Source organism: Hoplias malabaricus, chromosome 2, assembly GCF_029633855.1.
Source record: "Hoplias malabaricus isolate fHopMal1 chromosome 2, fHopMal1.hap1, whole genome shotgun sequence".
Classification (NCBI taxonomy): Eukaryota; Metazoa; Chordata; class Actinopteri; order Characiformes; family Erythrinidae; genus Hoplias; species Hoplias malabaricus.
In genome coordinates, this window is record NC_089801.1 from 16449043 (window position 1) to 16471985 (window position 22943).

General features: G+C 44.5%; 2 protein-coding genes across 2 annotated transcripts; both read right to left on the reverse strand.

Annotated features, from left to right (window-relative positions):
- Positions 1–498: 498 nt before the first annotated feature.
- On the reverse strand, positions 499–10694 carry eif4a1b (eukaryotic translation initiation factor 4A1B). Its single transcript, XM_066658074.1, has 11 exons — positions 10596–10694; positions 9655–9709; positions 9403–9535; positions 9055–9194; positions 7397–7565; positions 6164–6273; positions 5688–5831; positions 4116–4253; positions 2922–3011; positions 2536–2615; positions 499–1796 (listed from the first exon to the last, which is right to left on the reverse strand). Exons 1-11 carry the CDS (start codon positions 10616–10618, stop codon positions 1652–1654), a joined length of 1227 nt encoding a protein of 408 aa, XP_066514171.1. The 5' UTR covers positions 10619–10694; the 3' UTR covers positions 499–1651.
- Positions 10695–11949: 1255 nt separating this feature from the next.
- Positions 11950–22001, reverse strand: senp3a (SUMO specific peptidase 3a). The gene is made up of 11 exons (XM_066660589.1): positions 21862–22001; positions 19405–20133; positions 18515–18649; positions 16922–17033; positions 15661–15808; positions 15069–15116; positions 14791–14868; positions 14562–14699; positions 13264–13347; positions 12894–12944; positions 11950–12686 (listed from the first exon to the last, which is right to left on the reverse strand). The coding sequence occupies exons 2-11, from the start codon at positions 20033–20035 to the stop codon at positions 12576–12578; spliced, it is 1536 nt and encodes a 511-aa protein (XP_066516686.1). The 5' UTR covers positions 20036–20133; positions 21862–22001; the 3' UTR covers positions 11950–12575.
- Positions 22002–22943: the final 942 nt, after the last annotated feature.

Genomic DNA, 22943 nt, shown 5'->3' on the forward strand with positions numbered 1-22943 from the left:
GGTGTCTGAATTACGTACCGAATTTGAACAACTTCGAAATATATTGTTAGAATTTTATCTTAATTTATTAACCTTGAATAATAACAGTGAAAACGTGTTCTTGAAAATTCATGAGTTCTATTCAAGAGCAAATATATTGACGCATAATTTCAGTGCAAAAGAAAAAATAATTCAGTGCTACAAATTCAAAGGCGGCAATATTTCAAAGTCGGATGAGACAGATTTTTTTCCATAACTGTCCCCTCACCATCCTCTCTCTCAGCTCCACTGTCCACTCTGTGAAACACTCCTCCCTCGTTGGTCCACCTTGTGGATGTAAAGTCAGAGACAGTAGCTCATCTGTTGGTTGTCCTCTAGTTCATCAGTGACAGGATTTTCTCAGTTGGTGAGAAACTGCTAAATGTTTAGACTCTGGCATGAAATAACAGCTTCAAAGTGAGAGATGTTTTATAATCGTGAGACTGTTAAAATGCAGAGTAAAGAGAAACACAGTTCTGATTCAGTCTGGAGCTTTATTAAAGTCCCCATCTCCCCGTATGAAACAGCACATGTACAAAAGAATAAATAGTGTCTGCCTGGATGAAAGCCTGTTGCGTCCTTTTTTGCAACCAGGATAGAACTCCTAACAGCAGGGGGCAGCAGTGTTCAGAGTGGGTTTCTAAACACTGCTGGTATTGCAGCATTTGGTGAGTGATTACTTAAATTTGTTTAAATCTGTAAAATCTGACTCGTCTTCACTGTGTCTGTGACCCACTGCTAACACACTTCATCTCAGCCATCAGTTTAATTTTTAAAACTCTTTAAGTGCCTTAGAAGATCAAACAGTGCTTCAGTTCAAATAATACTTCCATCAAAATCACTAAAGTGGCAAAGAGTGATTCCTCTAAACCACACTAAAGCACCTTCAGGCCAATGGCAGATAAATACAAACATAGTCCAATCATGAGGCCACCATCAAAAAAGTACAATTCCCATCAGCTCAGACACAAGGGTGATCTGAGACACTGCTAATGCTAATCTTAGCCTCAGAAGAAGGAGACCAAGGTATGTTCAAGTCAAAATACCAAGGAAAAATAATAGCCACCAATAAGCATCATGCTAACAGGTAACTACCTTCTGTTCATTATTAGCCCCATTAGCATGTTTGAATTATTTAACTATTGTGAATAAAGGCAGATGAATGTGATTTAATTAAACTCAGTGGAACCAAACATCCACTTTAAGACCAGAGTCAGGATTTCACAGCATTAACCAACAGCACAGCTCCAAGCAGAAAAACTGCCTCATTTTAAACGTAGTCCATCACACCAACCATGTTCAGAGTCTTTAGTTTCACCCTGAGACACAAGGCTAATGAAGCTAACATGTAATTAGCACTGTGGTGCTTTTCAATGTGGAGCAGTGACTAAGTCTAACTACAGCATGTGTGTCCTGTGGTGTCTGACGCTGTTAGCTGCATTAGCCGTGTAGCTCTAATGCTAAAGCTAAAGACACAAACACAGCGAGATTTACTACATCCTGAATGAGGCGGGTTCTGATTTTTGGTCGTGCTGCACTTTAAGGCGGTCCAATGAAAGATCAGGAGCGTTCCTGTTCCTGTAGCCCAGGGGCCTGTGGGGAAGATGGAGACTTTTCTGCGATCTGATTGGCTCTAGATGAGGTCAGCCACATTCATGGGCATCTCCTCGACGGTGGTGTTGTAAAAGGTCTCGATGTCTCTCAGCGTGCGCTTGTCGTCCTCCGTCACCATGTTTATGGCCACGCCCTTCCTGCCGAAACGCCCGCCTCGGCCAATCCTGCCAATCACAGGTCAGAGGAGTCATGTTTACAACCAATCAGCAGACAACAGTTTATGAAAGTCAGTTTTTATTATTCATATTCAAGTTTATAATCTAGAAAAAGGATTCAAACAGGTTTGTCAACACTGAATGAACCAGGTTTAGCCTCAGAGAGCGGGTCTCCCTCATGGTGGCCGTATGAATCATGAGATTAAATATTAAACGGTGACCACTAGGTGTCAGTGTAATGGCTGTTTGAGCACAGCACGGCTGGGAAATACTCCTGTGTAGATAAACACAGATGAGCTTGGCTGCGTCTTAAGACTGTTCTGATGTGAAGGACGCTTCGTGTACAGCCAAGAAATGCAGCCTACGTTCGGAGCCATTTGAAGGATGCAACAGATGTATCCTTCATGGCCCTCAGTTACCCACAATTCATTGTGCACATACAGCACACAGGAGAAAATAAACAAGACACGGAGGGAAAACGGCTCCAGACATTTCAGGAGCAGTGTTCATTTACTTTTAAAGTACTTTTAAAGTAAACTGATTAATTTCAATATTTGTCTCTAATCAATAGGTTCATTGGTACATAACAGTGCCATAGAACTTGTTTCTTTCATAGTATTTTTTTCAAATCCCAGTTGAAGTGTAATGTTTTAAGATGAAGTCTGAGTTTTAATAACATTTTAAAATAGTATTATTTTGCAGGATAATAATAAAAATAGTCAGATACAGGTGAATCCAGGTGTTCTACCTGTGGATGTAGTTCTCTCGGTTGGTCGGCAGGTCGTAGTTGATGACCAGAGACACCTGCTGGACATCGATACCTCTGGCCTACAGGAAAAACACAGAAAATATTTCATATAAAACTAAAACAATAATTAACTACTCTGTGCTCAGGGAGGTGGACTACTGAGTGTGTCTGTGTAAGGTGTGTGTGTGTTTAAACTCTGTAGAGTGTGTTGGCTGTTTATAAGTGATGGAGAGGGATAGGAAGCCCATCCACAGTGGAGAACAGCCCCTTACTTTATCAGACACACTATTACTGCTATAAAGCACTAGGAGCTGCTAAAGAGACAGGTAAGTCTGGTATACACATACACGTGTGTGTATATAAAAGAGAGAGAAGTGTACACTCACCAGCAGATCCGTGGTGATGAGGACTCTGCTGGAGCCAGAGCGGAATTCCCTCATAATCACATCACGATCCTTTTGGTCCATATCACCATGCTGAGAGAGACAGTAAACGAGAGGGGAGTGAGAGAGAACAGAGAGAAAACAGACAGAGAGAGAGACAGAACAGAGAGAGAGTAAACGAGAGGGGAGTGAGAGGGAGAACAGAGAGATTAAACGACAAGAGTGAGAGGGAGAACAGACTGATGTAGTGAGTGTTCCTAGAATCTGAAACTGTCTGCTGTGTTTAAGCCGGTCGTCTCAGTGAAGTCTGCTTCTCTAAGGTTGTGTTCACACAGCAGGTAAAAGTGGCCCAAATCTGATTTCTTTGTTCTGCTATTCACACTGTCTCTATAACGCGGCCTATCTCTGACCTCAGTGTGATTAGATCATGCTCCTAGACTGAGCTGCATGCGCCAAAAGAGTGCTTCAGGTGCTGAGCAGAAGGAAATGTCTTTGTTTTATACAAAACCTTAAAATAGAACGGAGCCAGATCTGTTTTTTACTACAGCACTGTGACTTCCTTTATTCCAAACGAGTTCTGTGTTGAAACAGTATTAAAGACTGAAAAAATTCAAACATCGTGTTTTAGCCCCAAGTGCTAACTTCTCAGGTCTGTTTCAGACAAATATTTCCATGATCCACACTTAGTGTCACACCGATGTGAACAACATAGAACTGATGAGAAACAAGCTCTTCTCTTGTTTATTTTAGAAAAACCCTAAATACTGTTTTATCATAAGAGACAAGAACCTGTTTTAAAACGTTTCACGGGTTTTTTGTTTCCCAAAATCCTTAAGAAAAAAAAAAACCCACACTAGACCAGGTCCTTTCCACTGCCTAAAGACTTAAAATTAAAAAGCTTTGACCGGCCGTTTCCACGTCTTCAACATAAAACTGAACTGCTCTGTACTGGAGACCAGATCATTCTCAGCGCCGAGTGAAGGATGGTTCACAGTCTCACTGACAGTTCAGATATGGTTCTGATTTCAATACCACATCTGACAGTGGGTCAAATCCGATCTTTAAAAGTCTGATTCAATGTGATTTGTGATGTGTGGTTTGTCTGTGTGAACAGCACATGACAAAACAGATCTGATTCAGGCCACTTAACCTGTCGTGTGAACGCAGCCTGATTCTAATGCGCAGTGTGAAAGTTACCAGAGCGGAGACGGTGAAGTCTCGGGCGTGCATCTTCTCAGTGAGCCAGTCCACCTTCCGACGAGTGTTAATGAAAATCACAGCCTGGGTGATGGTCAGGGTCTCGTACAGGTCACACAGCGTGTCCAGCTTCCACTCCTAACACATACACACATCAGAATACTGCAGCAGTAAGGCACATTTCATATTGATAACGATAACAGGGAATGACTCAACAACCCTGCCTCCAGAGTGTGTGTGTGTGGAGTCGTGTAACATTCAGCTGAAACAATACTGAATTCAGTTGAATAAAACACTGAAGATGTTGATGAAGTTATCAGCTCCTGAGTTAAATGTTTATCCGTGTTCTCATCTCTCAGGCTCACGTATGGTCCACTCCTGTGTAACTGAGGTATATTCTGTTTTTGACCAGGGTCCTGCTCAGGTTACAGCGACAGAACCAGGCACAGTGAAGCGGCGCAGCGCTCTCCACAGATAAACAATGGCATCGCCAGCGCAAATCGGTTTTGCCGCGTATCGTGTGAAAACACCCTCAGCCACAGATGCTCTGCCCACAGACGAATTCAGATTCACCGTATACACACTTCCTTTCGTCCTGACTCTTACTGGTCTAACGTGAATAATAAACATCGCCTCCTTCTACACATCAGGCCAAAATAGCAGACTGTGACTGGTCCTCGAGAGTCAATTTCGTTTCCTGAAGCAGTAGGCCGTTCTCGACCGTCACATGGCGAAAGGCACCAGGCTCTCCCTAGAGACTCTGGCAATGTGAGGCTGTACGTTGTGTTACAAACACAGACCTGCGCCATTTAATGTCCCTCATCTGCATCCGTTCGTGTGGATGTTCGTGGTCTTAAACTAGATTTAGAGGCTGCTGCAGACATTGGGACCTAATTCACACAGACGTCCTGCAGAACGTCCAGCCCCTCCAAGAGACAGATGAGTGTGACCTGTGTCTGGGACACGCAGGGGTTAATCAGCTTCAGAAATATACTTGTCTCTTCAGCGTTGCTTAAAGGCGGTTTCAGTGGATTCAGGTTCTTAGACATCGGAGAGTCTCCAAACGCTGGAAAGCACCAACCAAGATGAGGATGTTGTTCTATTCCTGCTCCATAGAGGGGTAACATTGACTTATTTTTGCTGTTAGTTACATTACTTAAGGTGGAACTGACTCTAAACCCAGGAGAGTGCTAACTGTATGAAAGTAAACAGAGCAAAAGTGCTACAAAACTAAACAGCTCGAGTTACACATGAGTTTCTGTGGGAATTCAAACCGTGAATAAACACTTGCAGACAATTTACACTTCAGACACCAACAAGATACAGTCACTTCTTACTCACACACACCGCTCCACCTTAAAAGACACAAAGATCCTGAACATAAACAACCAGAGAGAACACAATAGTAGACACCACCTTTAAAGGTTTTCGCCCCTGCGCTGCGTCAACTGAGTTACACTTCAACCCAAATTTAGAACAGATTCATTAGTTGTGAATCTACTCTGAAGTGGCACAGTATTCTTAAAATCACCAGGTTCAGTACCCCACCCTAACATGAGCATCGTGTCTGACCTCTTTCTCCACGTTGATGTAGAACTGGCGGATGCCCTCCAAGGTCAGCTCATCCTTCTTCACCAGGATCCTCACCGGATCTCGCATGAACTTTGTGGTGACCTCCAGGACCTCCACCGGCATTGTGGCAGACAACAGCACCACCTGCAGGACAGAGCACACCACAGATATTAACCCAGGTGTAAAACCTAACAGATTTAAACAATAATACAGAACGTTTCATGTTTTCATAGCCCAGCATCACCCCATTTACAACAAATCCCCCCACATCTGCCAAACTACAGCTTCAGAGCCGAAATCACTTTTAACAGAACTGTGACTGTAGCCAGATTTAACCCAGGACCTGTAATAGTGGTTAGTTTAGTTTAACCGCACAAAAGGTAGAGGAAGTAAGGTTTTTGCATGACTGATCAACACCAGCCCCAGCTTTCACAAACACACAACCAGCTGATCTCCAGCCGATCTCCTGTCCTGACCTGTGTGCTGCTCGGGAGTTTCTGGAAAATCTCGTAGATCTGGTCCTTAAAGCCGCGGCTCAGCATCTCGTCCGCCTCGTCCAGCACAAACATCTTAATGCTTTTGGAAGCTAGGGAGGACAGAGGCAGAATTTAACATGGTCTCCCCTGTTTCCACATTGCATTTTATCATAAGAGTGAGTTTAATACAGTCTGCACCTGTATGCAAATTATACCATGTTTTTCCTCACAAACCCCATCTGAATTACAACTTTAAATGGCCATGTGTAAATCTGGTACAAAAATTGCTCCCCTTCCCCTTATAAGAGTCCTCTCGCCCCTTAGAGCTGAGTTATAGAGTGTAGTGTTTAAAATCACCTCCCCTTACGTCATACACCTTCAAAAGCGCTCCACAATTGTTTCACCCCCCCTCTCCTCACTCTTCTGTGAAATGGAGCTGAATCCAGACTCTTATTCTGCAGGTCTCTGTTCAAAACAGTTTCACCATCTCAAATTATATTTGCTTCTCTATTTAAATTTACAGCTAACTCCTGCTCCTCATGCTGTTTTCTGCTCGTTCTGAAGTAAAGGCCATAATCCACTGAAACTACATTAAACTTAGATTATACACTGGGGATCATAGAGTTTAAAGAGAAAATACTGACACCTGTGGGTTACTTTGGGCGCCGCGCAGCATCTCACAGGTGATTCACAAGGCGTCGCAACCCTCCATTTGGAAAAATCTCAGTTTGAAGTGGTATATAGCCCTCAGCCCTACCCCTCTATTCCAACAGGAAGAGACACCCCAGCTTTAGGGGAAAGAGGGGGCAGGCTAAATCGTGAACCCCATTTCCAGGTGTCTCAGGTAGTTAAGTACCTAGGTGCTTGATGGTTGTTGTTAAGCTGTGGTTAGGATGTTACTGAATTATTTCATGCTGTTGCTAAGGTGATTTTATGTGATGGATTTAATACTCCGGGTGGTTGCTAAGATATGACCAGGTGATATTCCAGTTTGTGGCCAAGTGTCTATTGATGGTTGTTGCAAAGTGATTAGGCTGTTATTATGGTATTATGTTGTAGCTTATGGACTGTTCTAGGTGATTTAAGGTGGGTGTAAAGCAGTTGCTAAATAGTTTCTATACTATGGTAGTGGCTGTAGTTTACTGCTGGGGTGGGGTTTTAGCTTGTAGCTGTAGCGTTATCAGAATAACAGGAAGCAGATTAATACACTGCTACTGCTAATGATGTTCGTACAGAGGAATTTCCTGCTGAGCATGTCGAAGACTCGTCCGGGTGTCCCCACCACGATGTGCGGAGCCTCAGCTTGCAGCTTAGCCACCTCGTTTCGGACGTTAGTTCCTCCGATGCAGGCGTGACACGCAGCACCCATGTAGTCCCCCAGAGCCATCACCACCTTCTGGATCTGAGCACACAGCAAAACACAGGAAATTACACACAAACAAGCAGGGGGCGCCATTCTAAGAAGCTGTGGTCTGAGAAATTCCCCAAAGAAGCTTTGTTTGCACATGTTCTCACAAACCCTTTTAATATCGAACCAAATCCTCTCTGTGACCCTGCTGCAGACCCACCGCCCATTTGACTGCAGTTTGTTCTGTAATCTCTCTACTGAAAGACGTCAGCTGTGGTGACTATAATCGCTCAGTGACGGGATGGTGACTATGAAGGTCCAGAACGGAACAGAACCAGATGCACGTGGTACTGGAGGCTGGTTTGGAGAGGTGTGTTGTCGGTTGAAGCATGGCCCCAGCGCCAGAGCGACACTGCAAACTCTTCACCAGAACATTCTTGTTTAGGAAGCAGTTGTTACAGTGCTGTAATCTTCATAGACTCCCCCACCCTCCCCAGAGACCTGACAGACTAGGGCTCGCCTGGTGGAGCTGTAAATCAGCGCAGTAAACGGTCCTCTGCGTTTGGGCCAGCAGTGTCCCACCTGTAGAGCTGGTGTTATATCAGTGGTGAAAACAAGCAGCTCTAGTTTTACTGTGACTTTCACTTGTGTTGAGCTTTATAATCCACTGTAAAGAGATGTATAATTTCTCTGGTTTTGAAACCGCAGCAGTCAGTGCTGCCTCCGAATGGCTCAGACAGAGCAGAGACAATACGGAGAGCGGCAGAGGACACAGAGCGTGGTGTTATTTGACAGGGAGGCAAATATGCGTGTCAGAGTTCACCAAAGTTGAACTCGACATGAAACTTCACAGGTGGAACGTATTCACCTGAAAGTCACTGAGAATCTCAATGAAGTGTGTGAAATTTCACAGAAAGATATCCCAGTGCGATCGGGGCTTTGAAGATGGAGGACTGACTGAGCATGGCCTCATCAAGATGAAGGAGGGTCGATGGGTTTGAATGAGAGAAGTCCGCAGTCTGCTGCACTGAATAAAGACGAGTGGGTAGTGGGCCACAAAAAAGCTTATTATTTATCAACAACATGTCAGCAGCTCCTCTTAACTGTTTCAGTTTATCCACAGGGTGCATGTGAATTATAACAAATGTGGAGATTTTAACACAGGACAATGGTAATTAACTGTGCTTGTCAAAATGGTAATTTGTAAGAACTTCTGGGAACAGAATCTACATAAACAAACTGAATTTCTCTCAGAGAGAACATTGTTATTACAGTAATATTAAACTTGTCGTTTAGTGCAGTGTGTCTCTGAGGGACAGTGACTCCACTGCCTGCAGCACTAAGTGATGTACAGCTAACTCTGGCTGCGGATTGGCTTAATACGTGATGACCAATGAGAAGCGCGTTCTCTTGTGCCGCCCGCCTGTGGCTACCCGCTGAACAAAATTATTTCTATTCATAACGTGTAGAATATCTTTAAGGGCAAGATTAGAGCGATAATTTGACACCCAACTCGGACACTGAACAACAGGCTAGTACTGACCTGCTGGGCAAGTTCTCGGGTCGGAGCCAGAACCAGAGCCTGAGTGGCCTTCAGCTCCGGGTCCAACTGCTGCAGGATGGAAATGGCAAACGTGGCAGTTTTACCGGTACCAGACTGGGCCTGCGCGATCACATCGTAACCTGAACACAGATTTTAATGAAAACACAAACACTTTGGTTTAAACATTAATCAGCCACAAGATTACTACCAGCTGACAGGTACAAAACGGACAGCTGTGACGGACGAGATTGAAGGTCTGGTCAGAACGCACAGATCAGAGTATACCTCGCTCCCTCGAGCGAGGCAGCATTCTGACAGCAGCAATATCTTTTATTTACATTCTCTCACCCTTGATACAAGGGAGGATGGCCCTCTGCTGGATGGCGGAAGGCTTCTCAAAACCATAAGCGTAGATTCCCCTGAGAAGATTCTCACGCAGGTTCATGTCATCGAAACTGTCCACAATCTCATGCCAGTTACTCTGGAGGAAAGACACAGAATCGTCAGTCAAAAGAACTTTAACTCAGGTTCTAGTACTTCCAAAAAAATAAAAAAAAATAAAATAAAAAAAAACTTAAATAATGTGAGACCAGTACTCACCTCGATGACGCCATCTGGCTCCATCCCCTCGGGACCATTGTCCCGTTCTCTGGTTCTGTTTCAGAGACATGGCGTTAGTATTAAATACAACAAAGAACAGAAATAGTTACATCCCACACCAAAACTACTACGCAACGAGTAACATCCTTTCAGGGCCGTCACTAACTCTGCCGTTATATTTACATTAGCTCTGTACATCTGGAATTGACCTAATTATCTCAAAATTACAACTTAACGAACCAATGTTTACAAACTGATTTAACCACGTCACCATTAAATTCTCACAAATAATTTAGACTACTTACACTAGTATTAGTAATTTAACAGCAACATTTCAGACAAAAGCACAGAACGTTTATATCTGGGATCAATCAAGGGACATTTTCTCCATTTTTATAATTTAGTTATCTAAATTATAAATTATCACTTTAAAGTCTCTTGGAGAAAACACCCTGGGGGCCACTAGCCAGCTAATTTAAGCTAAAGTGGCCTAATTTAGGGAGTGTGTTCTAGGGGCTAGGGTGTAGTGAACGAGGGAATAGGGTCCATGGAGAAAGCCATGGGGCTTCAGACAGATCCGCTACGGTCCTCTCTCATTACAGACGATTTTTCGTTCGACTTCAGTAAAAGTTTGCTCCCTTTAGAGCCCAGACTGACAGCCTGAGCCCCCGCAGGGTGTAAACTCTAAACCCTCGGTGTTTTATCAGCTGTCATTTTCAGAAACAGTGAAGTATTTCCTTGATCAGTGTCGATAGCTCGGCGGCTAACGGCTCTCCACATTCTTCCCTAAAAATAATCTGAAAATCCTCCCGATTTCAACGTTTTCGAACATTTAAGACCGGCACAAGAAAACTATGTAAATAAATATGCATTTAATTCTCTACACAGCAGGGAAAAAAGCCTGATAAAGCTTTAAAAAACACGCTTTCACGCTCTCCTACCTCTCTTCGTAACCTGCCGACATTATGACAAAGGGCGAGCTCCCCGCGCAGCGCCTTTATATACGTCCACGTCACGCGCCAAACCACAGCTTCTGATTGGAGCAGGGAGCTATCAATCAAGCTGCACACGATTTTATCTCGCTTCTTATTGGTCAGCACGCTTCTCAACGGCAGGTGACAGCCCTCAAGCCCCAAAAAAGGGGTAGAAGGTGGGATTTAAGAGGAGCTCACCTATTGGAGAAACGTAGATTTAAGCCACATGATTGGTTAGTTTCTCTGCCCTAAAAGATAAACGTTTCCGGTTCTAAAGTATATTGTTATATATTAATTAGTTCATTATCTCAGCTATTGACATTTTTGCATGGGTACTGCACCTACCTACGTGTTTGTACTCTGGGAGGAAAGAGGAGCACCTGGAGGAAACCCACATAGACACAGAGAGAACACACCACACTTCTCTCAGTGACCGGTGGAGTAACCATTCAGGACCCACAGACCCTACAGCGTCACGCCCTTTTTTTAAATAAATTAAAAAGAGGTGTAACGTCAGTGAATTAATTACATCATGCTGCAGTTTAGTAGTGTCGGTTTTATCGGAAGCAGTTTACCAGCAGGAGGCGCCACATGAACAACGTCTGAAGTCGGATACATTTCCACCAACTTTTTGGAACCCGAAAAGTTTGTTCACAGCAGGAAGCAAAGAGTAGTAGGTTTTTCAGCACGAGCCGTGAGGAGGTCTGTGGGCTAGTTACAGGAGCCTGGAGCGATGGGGACACCTACGAGGAGCACACAGTTGGTCTCCTACATCTCATCGCCAAAAGCTAATCCGTGTTTGAACTTGGAGAAGAACAAACATCTTTAACAACACTTACTACCACCGTGCAGCGCCCCCTGTTGGTGACATTCTGTGACTTATCCTCGGTTTCCACTAAAGCTGCTGTAAACACGCCAAGGTTTTTATAAAACCACACAGAACCAGTTCAAGAAGCAGAGTTGTTTTGATGGGAAGAGGGCTGAGAGACAGTCTGGATTTCTACCATTGACCTCTCCTTTCTTTATTGTTGCAGTGGCAGGAAGTGACAGAACCCTCTCTGCATCGCCCCGACAGCAGAGGGCAGAAGCGCGCGGGTCGGGAGGTAGACGTAGGTGGAAAGGCAGGTAAACGGTCCGGTCGTTACTATGAGTCTGCATTAAATGATTAGATGCCACAGATATTGATTTTATTCAGTTTATGATCAGTGTTTAATTTTTTTATCGCTATCAGGATCTAAAGAAATCAAAATGTAGATAAAACTATGTTTTATAATAAATTCAATCATTGTTCAGTTAAAGGAGTGTGTGGATCCTGTTTTAAAAAATTAATTTCCAAACCCCTTTGCTCTTCTCACTGGCCGCTTTATTAGACTCTGACGTTTCCACTTTTATTGTGGTTTTTATTCCACATCCATCGGTTTCCCTTACAACACTTTTCTGAAAAGATAGAAAACTGTTTTAATTTACAGCGGCACTGTTTTGTTCGTTACTTGGATCAAATACAGCAACAACAACCAACAGTGACCCAAAGAAGACGGGAATAGCGTTGTGGTCTGTACAGATCTCTGTGAATGAGAACCAATATTTCTCTGCCTTAGATACTGTATCTTCAACTGAGAATGTAACAAACACCTTTTACTGACATCAAGACACAGAAAACATAACAACAACAACAACAACAAAAAAAAAAAATACCCCAAAAAAAAAAAAAAAAAAAGCCAAATAAATGGCGGCACCCGGTAAGAGTTCAGTGCTCGTCTGCGATGAGGAACACCTCCTTCGCCTGGAGTCTGTCCCCAAACACCAACAGCCGTCCAGGGCAGGACTTTAAACAGAACTAAAGGGCAAGAAAAGGCTAAAGTTTTTCAAAATAAGAGTCCCACTGGTCCCCTGGACATGTGCGAATGGAAATGTATGTTTTCAGCCGTCTCCAGAGTCCCGGGGTCCTCACAGAGTCAGTCTGCAGTGACACAGCTCCTTATACATCAGTCTGCGCAGCTTCGGCATGTCCTGCTGTCCAAACACAAACGGCTGCTCCAACGCCAGGCACTTACAGTACTGAGAGAGAGAGAGAGAGAGACACACACACACACCTTATAAAGCATTATTGTATTAGTCTAATGGCAGTGTGTTTACTGACTGTTTACTGAGTGTGACATTAGTGTAACACGGTGAATCTGGGCTGAACCCCAGGCCACAAAACATCAAAATAATCACATGATTATAGTCCAATGAGAGTTAAAGGACGAGTGAACAGAGCCTCACCTGGAGAACAAAAGCCCCACAGTCGCTGTCATTGTTCTGCCGAGCCACGTTCTAGAACAATCCACACACAAACACACACACACACACTTTAAAACAAGGGTCTTTTTAAAAGGTGAATTTCAAAGCTGCTCCAGGAGCTCAGAGCTGAATAAAGGCAGGTGCTGAAGTGTGGACAGCAGCTTTAACACAATCTTTACACTCGCCCCGAGTTTAGGGGAGTTTCCATGGTGCTTTTCCGCTTTTCCACCTCAAAGGTGGAAAGCAGTTTTTACTTTATCAGCAGTTTTTACTAAAAACCAAGGCACACAATTGAAATGCAAAGTGCCCCATGTCCAGATTAAATCCTCTCTCTCTCTCTCTGAGTCCATACCATTTTGAAGAGACCCCTCCAGCCGCTGTAGAACTCTTTCTGCTCTCTCTTGATGGCCTCCGCTTGCAGGTATTTTGCGATGTGCTGAAAGACCGAGACAACAGTAAAGACAGCAGCATTCACAGCCCCATTCTCACCCATAAATGTCTTAATGACCTCACACCTCAGAGGATCCAGACAACAGAAACATTCCCAGAACTAAACACAGGGGTCGCTGTTTACAGACACAGCAGCAACGAAGGACTGACGGCTAGACTTCCTGCCTCTACCAGCACTTCTAACAGTGTTTCTATTCCATTTTTACTTCACACTGTCACTTAGAAACCTCACGGTTGAAGAGAGATTGCCTTTGGAAAATTTACATTATATAAAAGCAACAGAGATTTTTATTTAAATGGTTTTCCAGAGGTTAGCTACAAGGCAAAATTACTCTAAAGCCCCTCTCAGACATGCACGTTAATCCCGAACTGCTCCGTACTTTAACCTGCCCCCAGGACACAGTCCGGGGAATGTCTGAGTGACCCCTGTGTGAACAGAGCTGGGAATGTTCCGGAGAATTCACAGTGAAGTGCACAGGCTCCGCCCCCTGCCAGGACCACACTATTCCAGCTGTGAGAACACGTCTGACACAGACAAAGTGTCAAGGACAACTCCAGGAAACCTCTGGACATTTTCGAATTCTATCTGAGCCGACACAGCACCGCTGCTGACACTTTCTGTTTCAAACGGGAGACGACAACACGGCGAGAGTCACACTGTGCCCCGGGGGGCTGTGGAAATGTGCTACTATTGAGCATTTTTATAATTACACCGGAGGATATTAGGATAAAAGATGATCAGAAAATTCTCCCAACTGAAGCATTAGCAGGGCATATGCTCTAAACCCTGTATGAGGGCAAAGATGAGGTAATTAAAGGTCATTGTTGTAATAAATTGTTTATTAACGTATACTTGTTTCCACATGTGATCCAGTGTGTACGGTTCTGAACGCTGAAGGAAAACAGACAGGCCATGAGACACACACGAACACATTGAGAACTGTGGGTCTGAGCCTGCGTAGAGCGGCTGAGGGACGGATATCGATGGGTAGCACCTCATCAGAGCCGCTGTGTAGCTCTGACAGACAGTGTACAGCCTCAGAGTCCCACCACAGCCCGCACTCAGCTGTATGTTAATGACGTAAACTGGTTGTGTGTTGTAGGAGGTGATGGGGACACGGGTGTGTGTTATTGTACGTATCCGGAGCCTGGGGTTTTACACTGGTAGATCAGATTTCTAGGGTTAGAAAGCGTACAGACCTTGGGGCAGCGGCGGTTGAGGGTCCTCTGAGAGTCGAAGTAGATGATGATGCGCTCAGGAACGTTCACACACACCAGAGACCAGTGGACCTCCAGGTGAATAGGGATGAGCAGGAACTTCTTCTGGAAAATATCCACCTGCACACGAGGGGAGAGAGAGAAGGGTGAGCACCAACAAATCACAGCACTCTATTCTCCATTAGAGTTCACTCAGCTCAGAGCTACTGACGTTCTTCGTCCACCGCTTCACGCCGTCGTAACCCTTCGTCCTCAGCTTGTCATAAAAGAAACTGTTGAAGAAGTGAACCTGAGAGAGAGAGAGAGAGAGTGAGACAGAGAGAGAGAGTGAGACAGAGAGAGAGAGAGAGACAGTAAGAGAGAGAGAACGAGAGAGAGACAGAGAATGTATTAATGAGTATTTCAGAAGAGAGAAAGCACATTTGTCAATTAACAGCAATTAATCATCTAAAACAACATTGTGTGTGTGTGTGTGTGTGTGGTTCTTACTCTGTCAGGAACTGTGTCCATGACTAAATCCCCGTACATGTTCATCACCTGGAGCAAAAACAGCATTAAATACGTTACACACACCTCTTTTTAAAGCAGCAGCACTCATTCATCCCAATCATTACTTTATGAAACGGTCTTTACACTCCCACCTAGTGGCCTGGACGTGTTAAAACAGGGGCGCGCACACACAGGGGGACAGGCAGTTTGACTCTTCATGTACTTAGTCTGTGTTCACACAGCAAGTAAAAGTGGATTAAGTTTCAGAGGTTTTTCGTTTCCCAAAATGTTGTACAAAACAAAAGTGCTTTAACCAGCCATCTCCACGTCCTCCACACTGCCACAGATCGGATATTGATCAGATTTTAAAGAGTCAGATTCAGTGTGTTATGTGCTGTTCACACAAACACCACATCTGTGTCACAGCTGAAGAAACAGAGCAGATTTGGGCCATTTTTACCTGCGGTGTGAACGCAGCTTTAGAGCCTGCTCTGCTCCCTGGTGGCGGGAGTGAGTTACTGCTCCTGTCCTGAGCTGTGTATTAAAGAGCAGTGCTCAGATGTGGGCAGAGGGTGTGTGGAGAGAGCGGTACCTGGTCGTTAAGCCAGTTCTGTCCATACAGAGTGCTCAGGTCGTCCATTGTGAGAACGTGGCGTTTGTAATTGACTCTAAAATCTCTCATCATCGCTGTCCCAGACATTCTCTGATACGACTGCATTAAATGCTGCACCATCACCTTCCTGAGGACAAACCACACACAGAGCATTAGAGTCACAGCACACACCTACATATAAACAAACACACACACACACTCCTCAGTTACCTGACCTCCTCCACTGTCTCCTGTCCCTAATCTCCTCCTCCTTCAGATCAAACCTTAACCTTTCTCTCGTCACTAACTCAACCCAGACGCTATCAGCGCCTCTGATCTGTCCCCACCTTTCTCCCTTCGGTCCTTTCCACTCACACATCCGCACCGTCCTTTAACTCCGCGTGTCCTGATTCTGGACTGTGGTTTACTGTGCTCAATGTATTATTATCATTTATTAATATGAATATGGTGCTTCTCTGTTATAAAGTCTGAGGGTTAACTGGAGTAAAAGATGTAGTAAAGAAAAGACCATTTAAAAACAGACAGATGTGATATAGTCAAGTACTCGATGTTATTTTCTGATGAATGTGCGAGTTACTGTATTTTTGCCTGAAAATATAACACTAAGAAACGTAACATATTCAGTTCGGAGGCTGTTTAAGTCACTAGCGGGTTTCCATCCACCAACTTTTTTTGTGAATTATGAAAATGTGCCCAAAAAAACTGAACAGAAAAGACCCAAAATTCAAAAAAACACCCAAACATCACAGAAAGGGTTCGGACGCTGGGACGAGGTGGAAAAGTCTGACCCTCACAAATGCACAAAAGTGACATGGAAAACCTCTCCCTCGGGTTGATTCGGCCCCTGATCACGGAGCTGACACCCTCAGGAGTTTATTCACAGAAGTGCAGCGGATGGAAACGCAACCCATTTTCACTTTTTTCTGCCGATATTCCTTTACTGCGCAGAACATTGAGTGTTTTCAGATGGAAACCCAGCTAATGCTCTGCATGTTTCTTCAAACAAATATTAATATGATTCCTCCCTGTACCTCTATAAAACCCATAGGACATTTCCACTGATATTCACCCGACTGTGTGTGGACTGTAACCGCGCGTTTCAGCAAAACAAAAACCCCATACGTTTAAACTCTATTTCAGGCCTAAAACCCATCATGAACTCGTCTGCGGTGAGGAGGGACAGTGGGGGGTGGTTTTGTTTAATCTCCTGCCCTTAGAGGTGACTGACTGGAGACGAGACCTGTGTGGGCTGGAGAAGCTCTCATTAAACGTGCTCTGGAGCCGCTCCACCACTTCATCCACGTGGATAGGAATCAAGCTGCCGTACTGCTGCAGAAACTCATCCAGAATACCTGCACCGGACAGAAACAAACACAAAATAAACCCATCGTTTGATCACACGCCCTGGTCACTGTGAGCTTCGGTTTCCTCCGAACAGAGGAGTGTGGACAACACCGCTGTCACTGCTGACTTAAAGGAACATTGTGTCATTTTTTACCTTAAAATTCAAAATCATTGTGATGCTCCACTGAGCTGTAACATGGAGAACAGAGCCTCTGCCCTTGTAACTCTGGGCTCGGCACTGCAGAAACTACACTAGGTAATCTTTGGATGAGAAAAGAAACCACCCCCACTCCATTGATTTCAGTGCAGTATTGTAAATTTGAATTACACTAGGGGGAGCCCCAGGGGCAATAAATAAATAAATCTTCCATAGTGATCCTTTAATAATTAATTTCCTTTACTATTTCTCAAATTAATGTTAGCCTCAGGTTTTTCCCTTTTACCCAAAGAGATCTTTGACCAACCTCTTCAGGGAGAGCAGAGATCAAAATTACAGACTGGAACCTTTCAAGATTAAGGCTCTAAACCTCCACCTCAACACAATAACACTGCAGCTCCTGTGTTTAAACACTCTGCTGTTTTTTGTTGTTTAACCCAGAGCTTTACAGACTTTTCTCCCAGTTATTTGTCGCCTCCAGTTCCCCATCATCCTCTGATTTCACACACAGCCCTTTTCTGCTCCAATTCTGATGAGAACCAACACTGGAATGAGGGAGAAAGCAAGGGCTGTTTTCAATACAGTGTTGCATTTCCACTGCAGGGTCTCTACTGAACTCCACTCGATTCGTCTGTTCCCCTCCTCCACCAGGTGAATCAGGTCCTGGCTCTGGAAGCGGGTTCTTGTTTAGTTGCTGTTCTCTCGTGGTTCAGAGCGAGTCGAGTAGGGACTAAACTGTGGCGTGTAAACCTTGCAGAGCGCTGATTGTCCAGACAGAGTCGTCACTCTACGCCACGCAATGCAGACGTCTAGCGCCAACTCTCCATCTGTAAAATCTCCAGCTGCAGCAGAGATGACGTTTGTTTTTATCCGACTCACGATGGCAGCCCGTAAAATTACGCCGTGGTCTTTTGAAGAGGTTCAAACGCTCCTTGGATCGGTGGCTGACGAAAGAATCCAGCGAGAGCTGGACGCTGCAACAAGGAAGGAGCAAACTCTACTGGATCTGTCTGAACTGATGACAGAGTTGTGTTCAGTCCCAAACAACAACAACAACAACAACAACATGCCAGTACACCATGAGTAAACACCGCTTAACGTTACCACCGCCGTTGTTTTGGTTTCCAAAGCCCACTGTTCCCCTTAGAGACGGGGTTAGAGACGACACCAGATACATTTCCGGTGGGAGCTGTGGGAAACCAACCAGGGACCAATCAGAGAGTAGAGTCCAGTAGAGACCAGTACCAGGCAGTGGAAAACACCAGGTGAGGTTTCACCACTGATCGAATCAAAAACCTCATGATGATTAGAGCCATGAGACTTTAGCCGTACCTTGGACACAGGAGATGTGTTCGCTGTTGAGCTGGTTCTGAGGACTGGGTCGGTCCCGAGACGCAGGAACACCGTTCTGTCCTCCTCCGTCCTCCACGACGGAACCTTTACTCGCTCTGTTAGTGCTGCAGGAGTCTGAAAACACAGGAGAACACCTTCAGGAACTTTAATGAACCACAACTGAATACACAACTGAACCACAGACTCAGCACCAGGCAGCTGCCGCTTCTCCACAAACACTTCACACTAGAAGCTGGAACATAGCTGTGAGGATCTGATGGCATTCAGCCTTCACACGGACATCAGTGAAGTCACATACAGATGATGCGCCGTCACTCCAGAGAACACAGTTCCACTGCTCCACTGACCCACTGCTGACCCAGGCTGGGCACAGAGGGACCTCCAGAGCTTCCCAACTCACTGCCTGTGTTTCTACTGAGATTATACACACAGTCCATGCTGGGTGGGCATATGAATCCTGCACCATTTAAGGTGGACCAGAAATGCTAGAATTGAAAGACTGCATCATTTAATGTGGACCAGAAATGTTAGAATTGAAAGACTGCATCATTTAAAGTGGACCAGAAATGTTAGAATTGAAAGACTGCATCATTTAAGGTACTGCATCAATAAGTGTAAATACTGTATCAATAAGTGTATTTCTGCACCATTTAAGGTGGACCAGGTTGATCAGAATTCGTCAGCAGACTCATACTGTATTAGAATCCCTCCACAGTTATTACTGTCGGACTGTAAACACACCGCGCTGCAAACTCATCCTGGTTTAAAATCTTAGATCTTTTGACTAATTGCCTTTTGATTTTCAAAAAAAAACAAACACAACGGAAATTAATATAAACATTTTACAAATTAAATAAACAAAAACTGACCAGCTGGTTCTCTGTCCCATTTGTGGTTCTCCGTCTCTCTGTGCGTGAGCCTTCTGTCCGGTTCTCCTCTCTGGCGCCTCCTCCTGCTTCTCCAGCACATTTTCCTGAAATCAACCCTGTGAGCCCACCTCGCCCTCAGGCGCCAGGTCCTCCACTGCTGCGCGAGGAGCCGCACTCCAAAACTCCTCCGGGTTCTGTGCCTCGCTCGGACATCTCGGCTCAGCCCCAGTCCGTTGGTCCAGGAGTGGGCAGAGAGGTCAGGAAAGTTCCTGGCTCTGAGGCCTGTCTGGTTCTGCAGGGAACCGCAGGGTTCCTCGTCATCACGGTTTCCGTCGTCACGGAAACTCTCGTCTTCGTCCAGCTCCTCCTCCATTTCCTCATCTTCGTCTCCATCCATCTCCTCCTCTTCTTCCACAGGGTGTGTAAACTGCGCCCCCCACAGGCTGACCTCTGCGCCATGGCCCAGTTTGAGCCGAGTCGGGCTGGGCGCGCACTGCCCCACTGTGGTGTCCATTATATGATGACGCCTGACTGCTATAGCGCCCCCACTGGCGGTCCCATTCCCACCCCCCGTGACAGTTATCTCGCTGGGCCAGTGAGTCTGTGCCAGGCCGCTAGCACTGTCCCTCATTGTCCACGGGAACCCCACCACCTCCAGCCTGACCCCACGCCAACACTCGCACTACACCAGCCGGCCAGAGGGGGCGCTCGTACGCTGCTGCAAAGAAACTGAAAAAATAAAACAATTAAATGCTAACATTTTTAGCTATCAGACCTGCTGCCATCTTAAGGTGACAATACAGTATAATTCAGCCTTATAAATGAAATAATAAATGTTATAATGCCCCCTATATTTGCTGTAGTGTATTACACTCTGTCAGAACATTTCCCCAACTGTCTGTCTCATGGTCCATTTTATTTATTATTTTCTTCCACGTGTCCAGTGAGCTGTTTATGGAAATAAAGAAATGGAATTAAAGCAGTATATAGTATATTTTGAATGTTTATGTAAACTTAGCTACTCCAAATTGCCCTGAGTCCGTCTTAGTTTTAATCCTAACACCTTCTCCAGATTGGTCAGACACAACAGTAGGCGTTTGACTTCACCCGGCGTTGCGCAGACCAATCACCATCTGTTTCGGTGTCAGTTAGTTTTTTTTTTTATCTGATTTGTGATTGCAATACATCATGATGAGTGTTATAATCTCGCGAGTGTGTGGCTCCAGAGCCAGCCGCTGCAATTTCTCCCCAGGAGCTGTGCGAGACGAGAGACTGATGACAACACTCATTGGCTGGAAGCTCAGCTGAAACCTATGACGTGTGTTTCTGTTCGTTCTGAAATGTAAATCTCAGTTATCTCTCCTGAAGATGTCATGGACATGACCTCTCGTAGAGTGAGTTTATTTACTTTATTATTTTAAATATGATGTAGGTCATATCATGAAATACCATGATATCTTCCAGAGCTCACGTGTAGGTGGCACTGTCTGTTTTGATGGCACTTTTCAACCCTCCTCTCCCAACTGACCTAAGTCAAGACGCAGTTTATCTTGAACAAACCTAGTGTGTTAACAAACATTCACTCATAACGTTGTGAGGACCACATGGTGGCGCTGCAGGTCATACCCCCCATACACACACACAACTGTCCACAGGAACACTGAGAAACGGTCCACTAGTGTATGTGTGTGAGAAACGGTCCACTGGTGTGTGTGTGATGCTCTGTTCAGTGTGAATTCCTGCCTTGTGCAGTGATTCTGGGAAAGCTCTGGACCCACCATGAGCCTGATCAGAATGGAGTGGTTAGTGAAGATGGATAAATGAAAGTACAAACTTCCTGAGGAGCTTTTAAAGAGAACGTCTAATTCCATTCACCAGGGATACACTACTTTATTAGTTTCTCTACAAGAAGGATTTCTTACTGAATCCACTCTCATTCTGTCATTTCTAATAAAAATATACTTATTAAAATGCATTTGGAATATTACAGAATGTCTCTTTAATTTTTTAAAAATAAAGGAGGCAGGATTCAGCAATGGCTGGTGCAGTTTTAAAGGCCTGTTTTTCTAAACTCGACTTAAACCTTGGTTTTAAAATGTTTCTCTCGGATTAAAACTGCTCTGTGTCAATGTGTAAACGAAAGGGGACACAGCACTAATTTAGCAATATTTTAGTTTTATTCATATTATTTTATCTATTTATGCACATTGATCAAGTTAATAACATGTTTTAAGTCAAGTAAATGTATGTAATGTGTTAGAAGTGGCTGTTGTTGTATGTTTACATGTGCTAAACGAAGCTGAAGTTGCTTCTTTTTCTTATTTTGCGTTCCACCTTAAAAGCCACAGCAGTTGGGCTAAGGCGGCTCGGTGGTTGTAAAGGGGCTGGTGCAGCTTTTAAGGTGGAACAAAAAATCTAGAAAAAAAACTCGGGTTTTTAGATCAATTAAATACTCACCTTCAGCAGATATCCACGGAAAGTGCAAATAACCCGCTAATAACCAATAATAATCGGAAATATTCAACAAACTCGAGCGAAAAACCGAGGTTTTAACGCTGTTTCTCTTCAGCTCTCATTCATTGAGCGCTTATTCTCTGCTTCCGCCGCGAGTCGAGCACGTCACGACCAGGAATCCGCTTCAGCATCCAATCAAGAGCCGCCATCTGAACATCGGGCTTAGGTCCGACCAATCAGAGCTCAGAACACTCTACTACTTATGAATATTCATTTTATATTTGTGAGACCGCGTTGGTTTTACCTCTATTAAAAATATAGAGGGAAATATAGAGTTTTTAAGCTATTTTTGGAAGTAACTGCAATATTAATTAATAAAATAATATAAAAAAACAGCATAGTTCTGTAGGATTGTTTAAATAAACTATAAATAAACAAAAATCAAAGTTGCTGAATTGCTGTGTAACAATATATTCCTGATTTGGTAACAGCTTTTAGTTGGAATATTGTAATTTTTAAATGATTTATAACTTCACAGACCATATTCTTCACAGACCATAAAGCTGCGCTAGATCAGCTGTGTTTATTAATACTGAAATATGTGATGTTACTAAGTGAAGAGTCCAGACGTCTCTGTCACCGGCAACATCCACCAGCTCCTCCTGGGGGATCCCCAGGCATTCCCGGGCCGGCCAGGAGATATAATCCCTCCAGCGTGTCCTGGGCCTACACCCGGGCCTCCTTCCAGTTGGTCGTGCCTGGTATACCTCCAGTGGGAGGCGTCCAGGAGGCATCCTCATCAGATGCCTGAACCACCTCAACTGGCTCCTCTCGACACGAAGGAGCAGTGACTCTACTCTGAGCTCCTCCGTAGTCACTGACCTCCTCACCCAATCACGGAGAGTACGCCCAGAAACTCGTCTGAGAAAGCTCATTTCTGCCACTTGTATTGGCGATCTCGTTCTTTCGGTCATTACCCAAAGCTCATGACCACAGGTCAGAGTGGGGACGTAGACTGTCCAGTAAATTGAGAGTTTTGCTTTATGGCTCAGCTCTCTCTCACCACAATGGTCCGGTACAGTGAC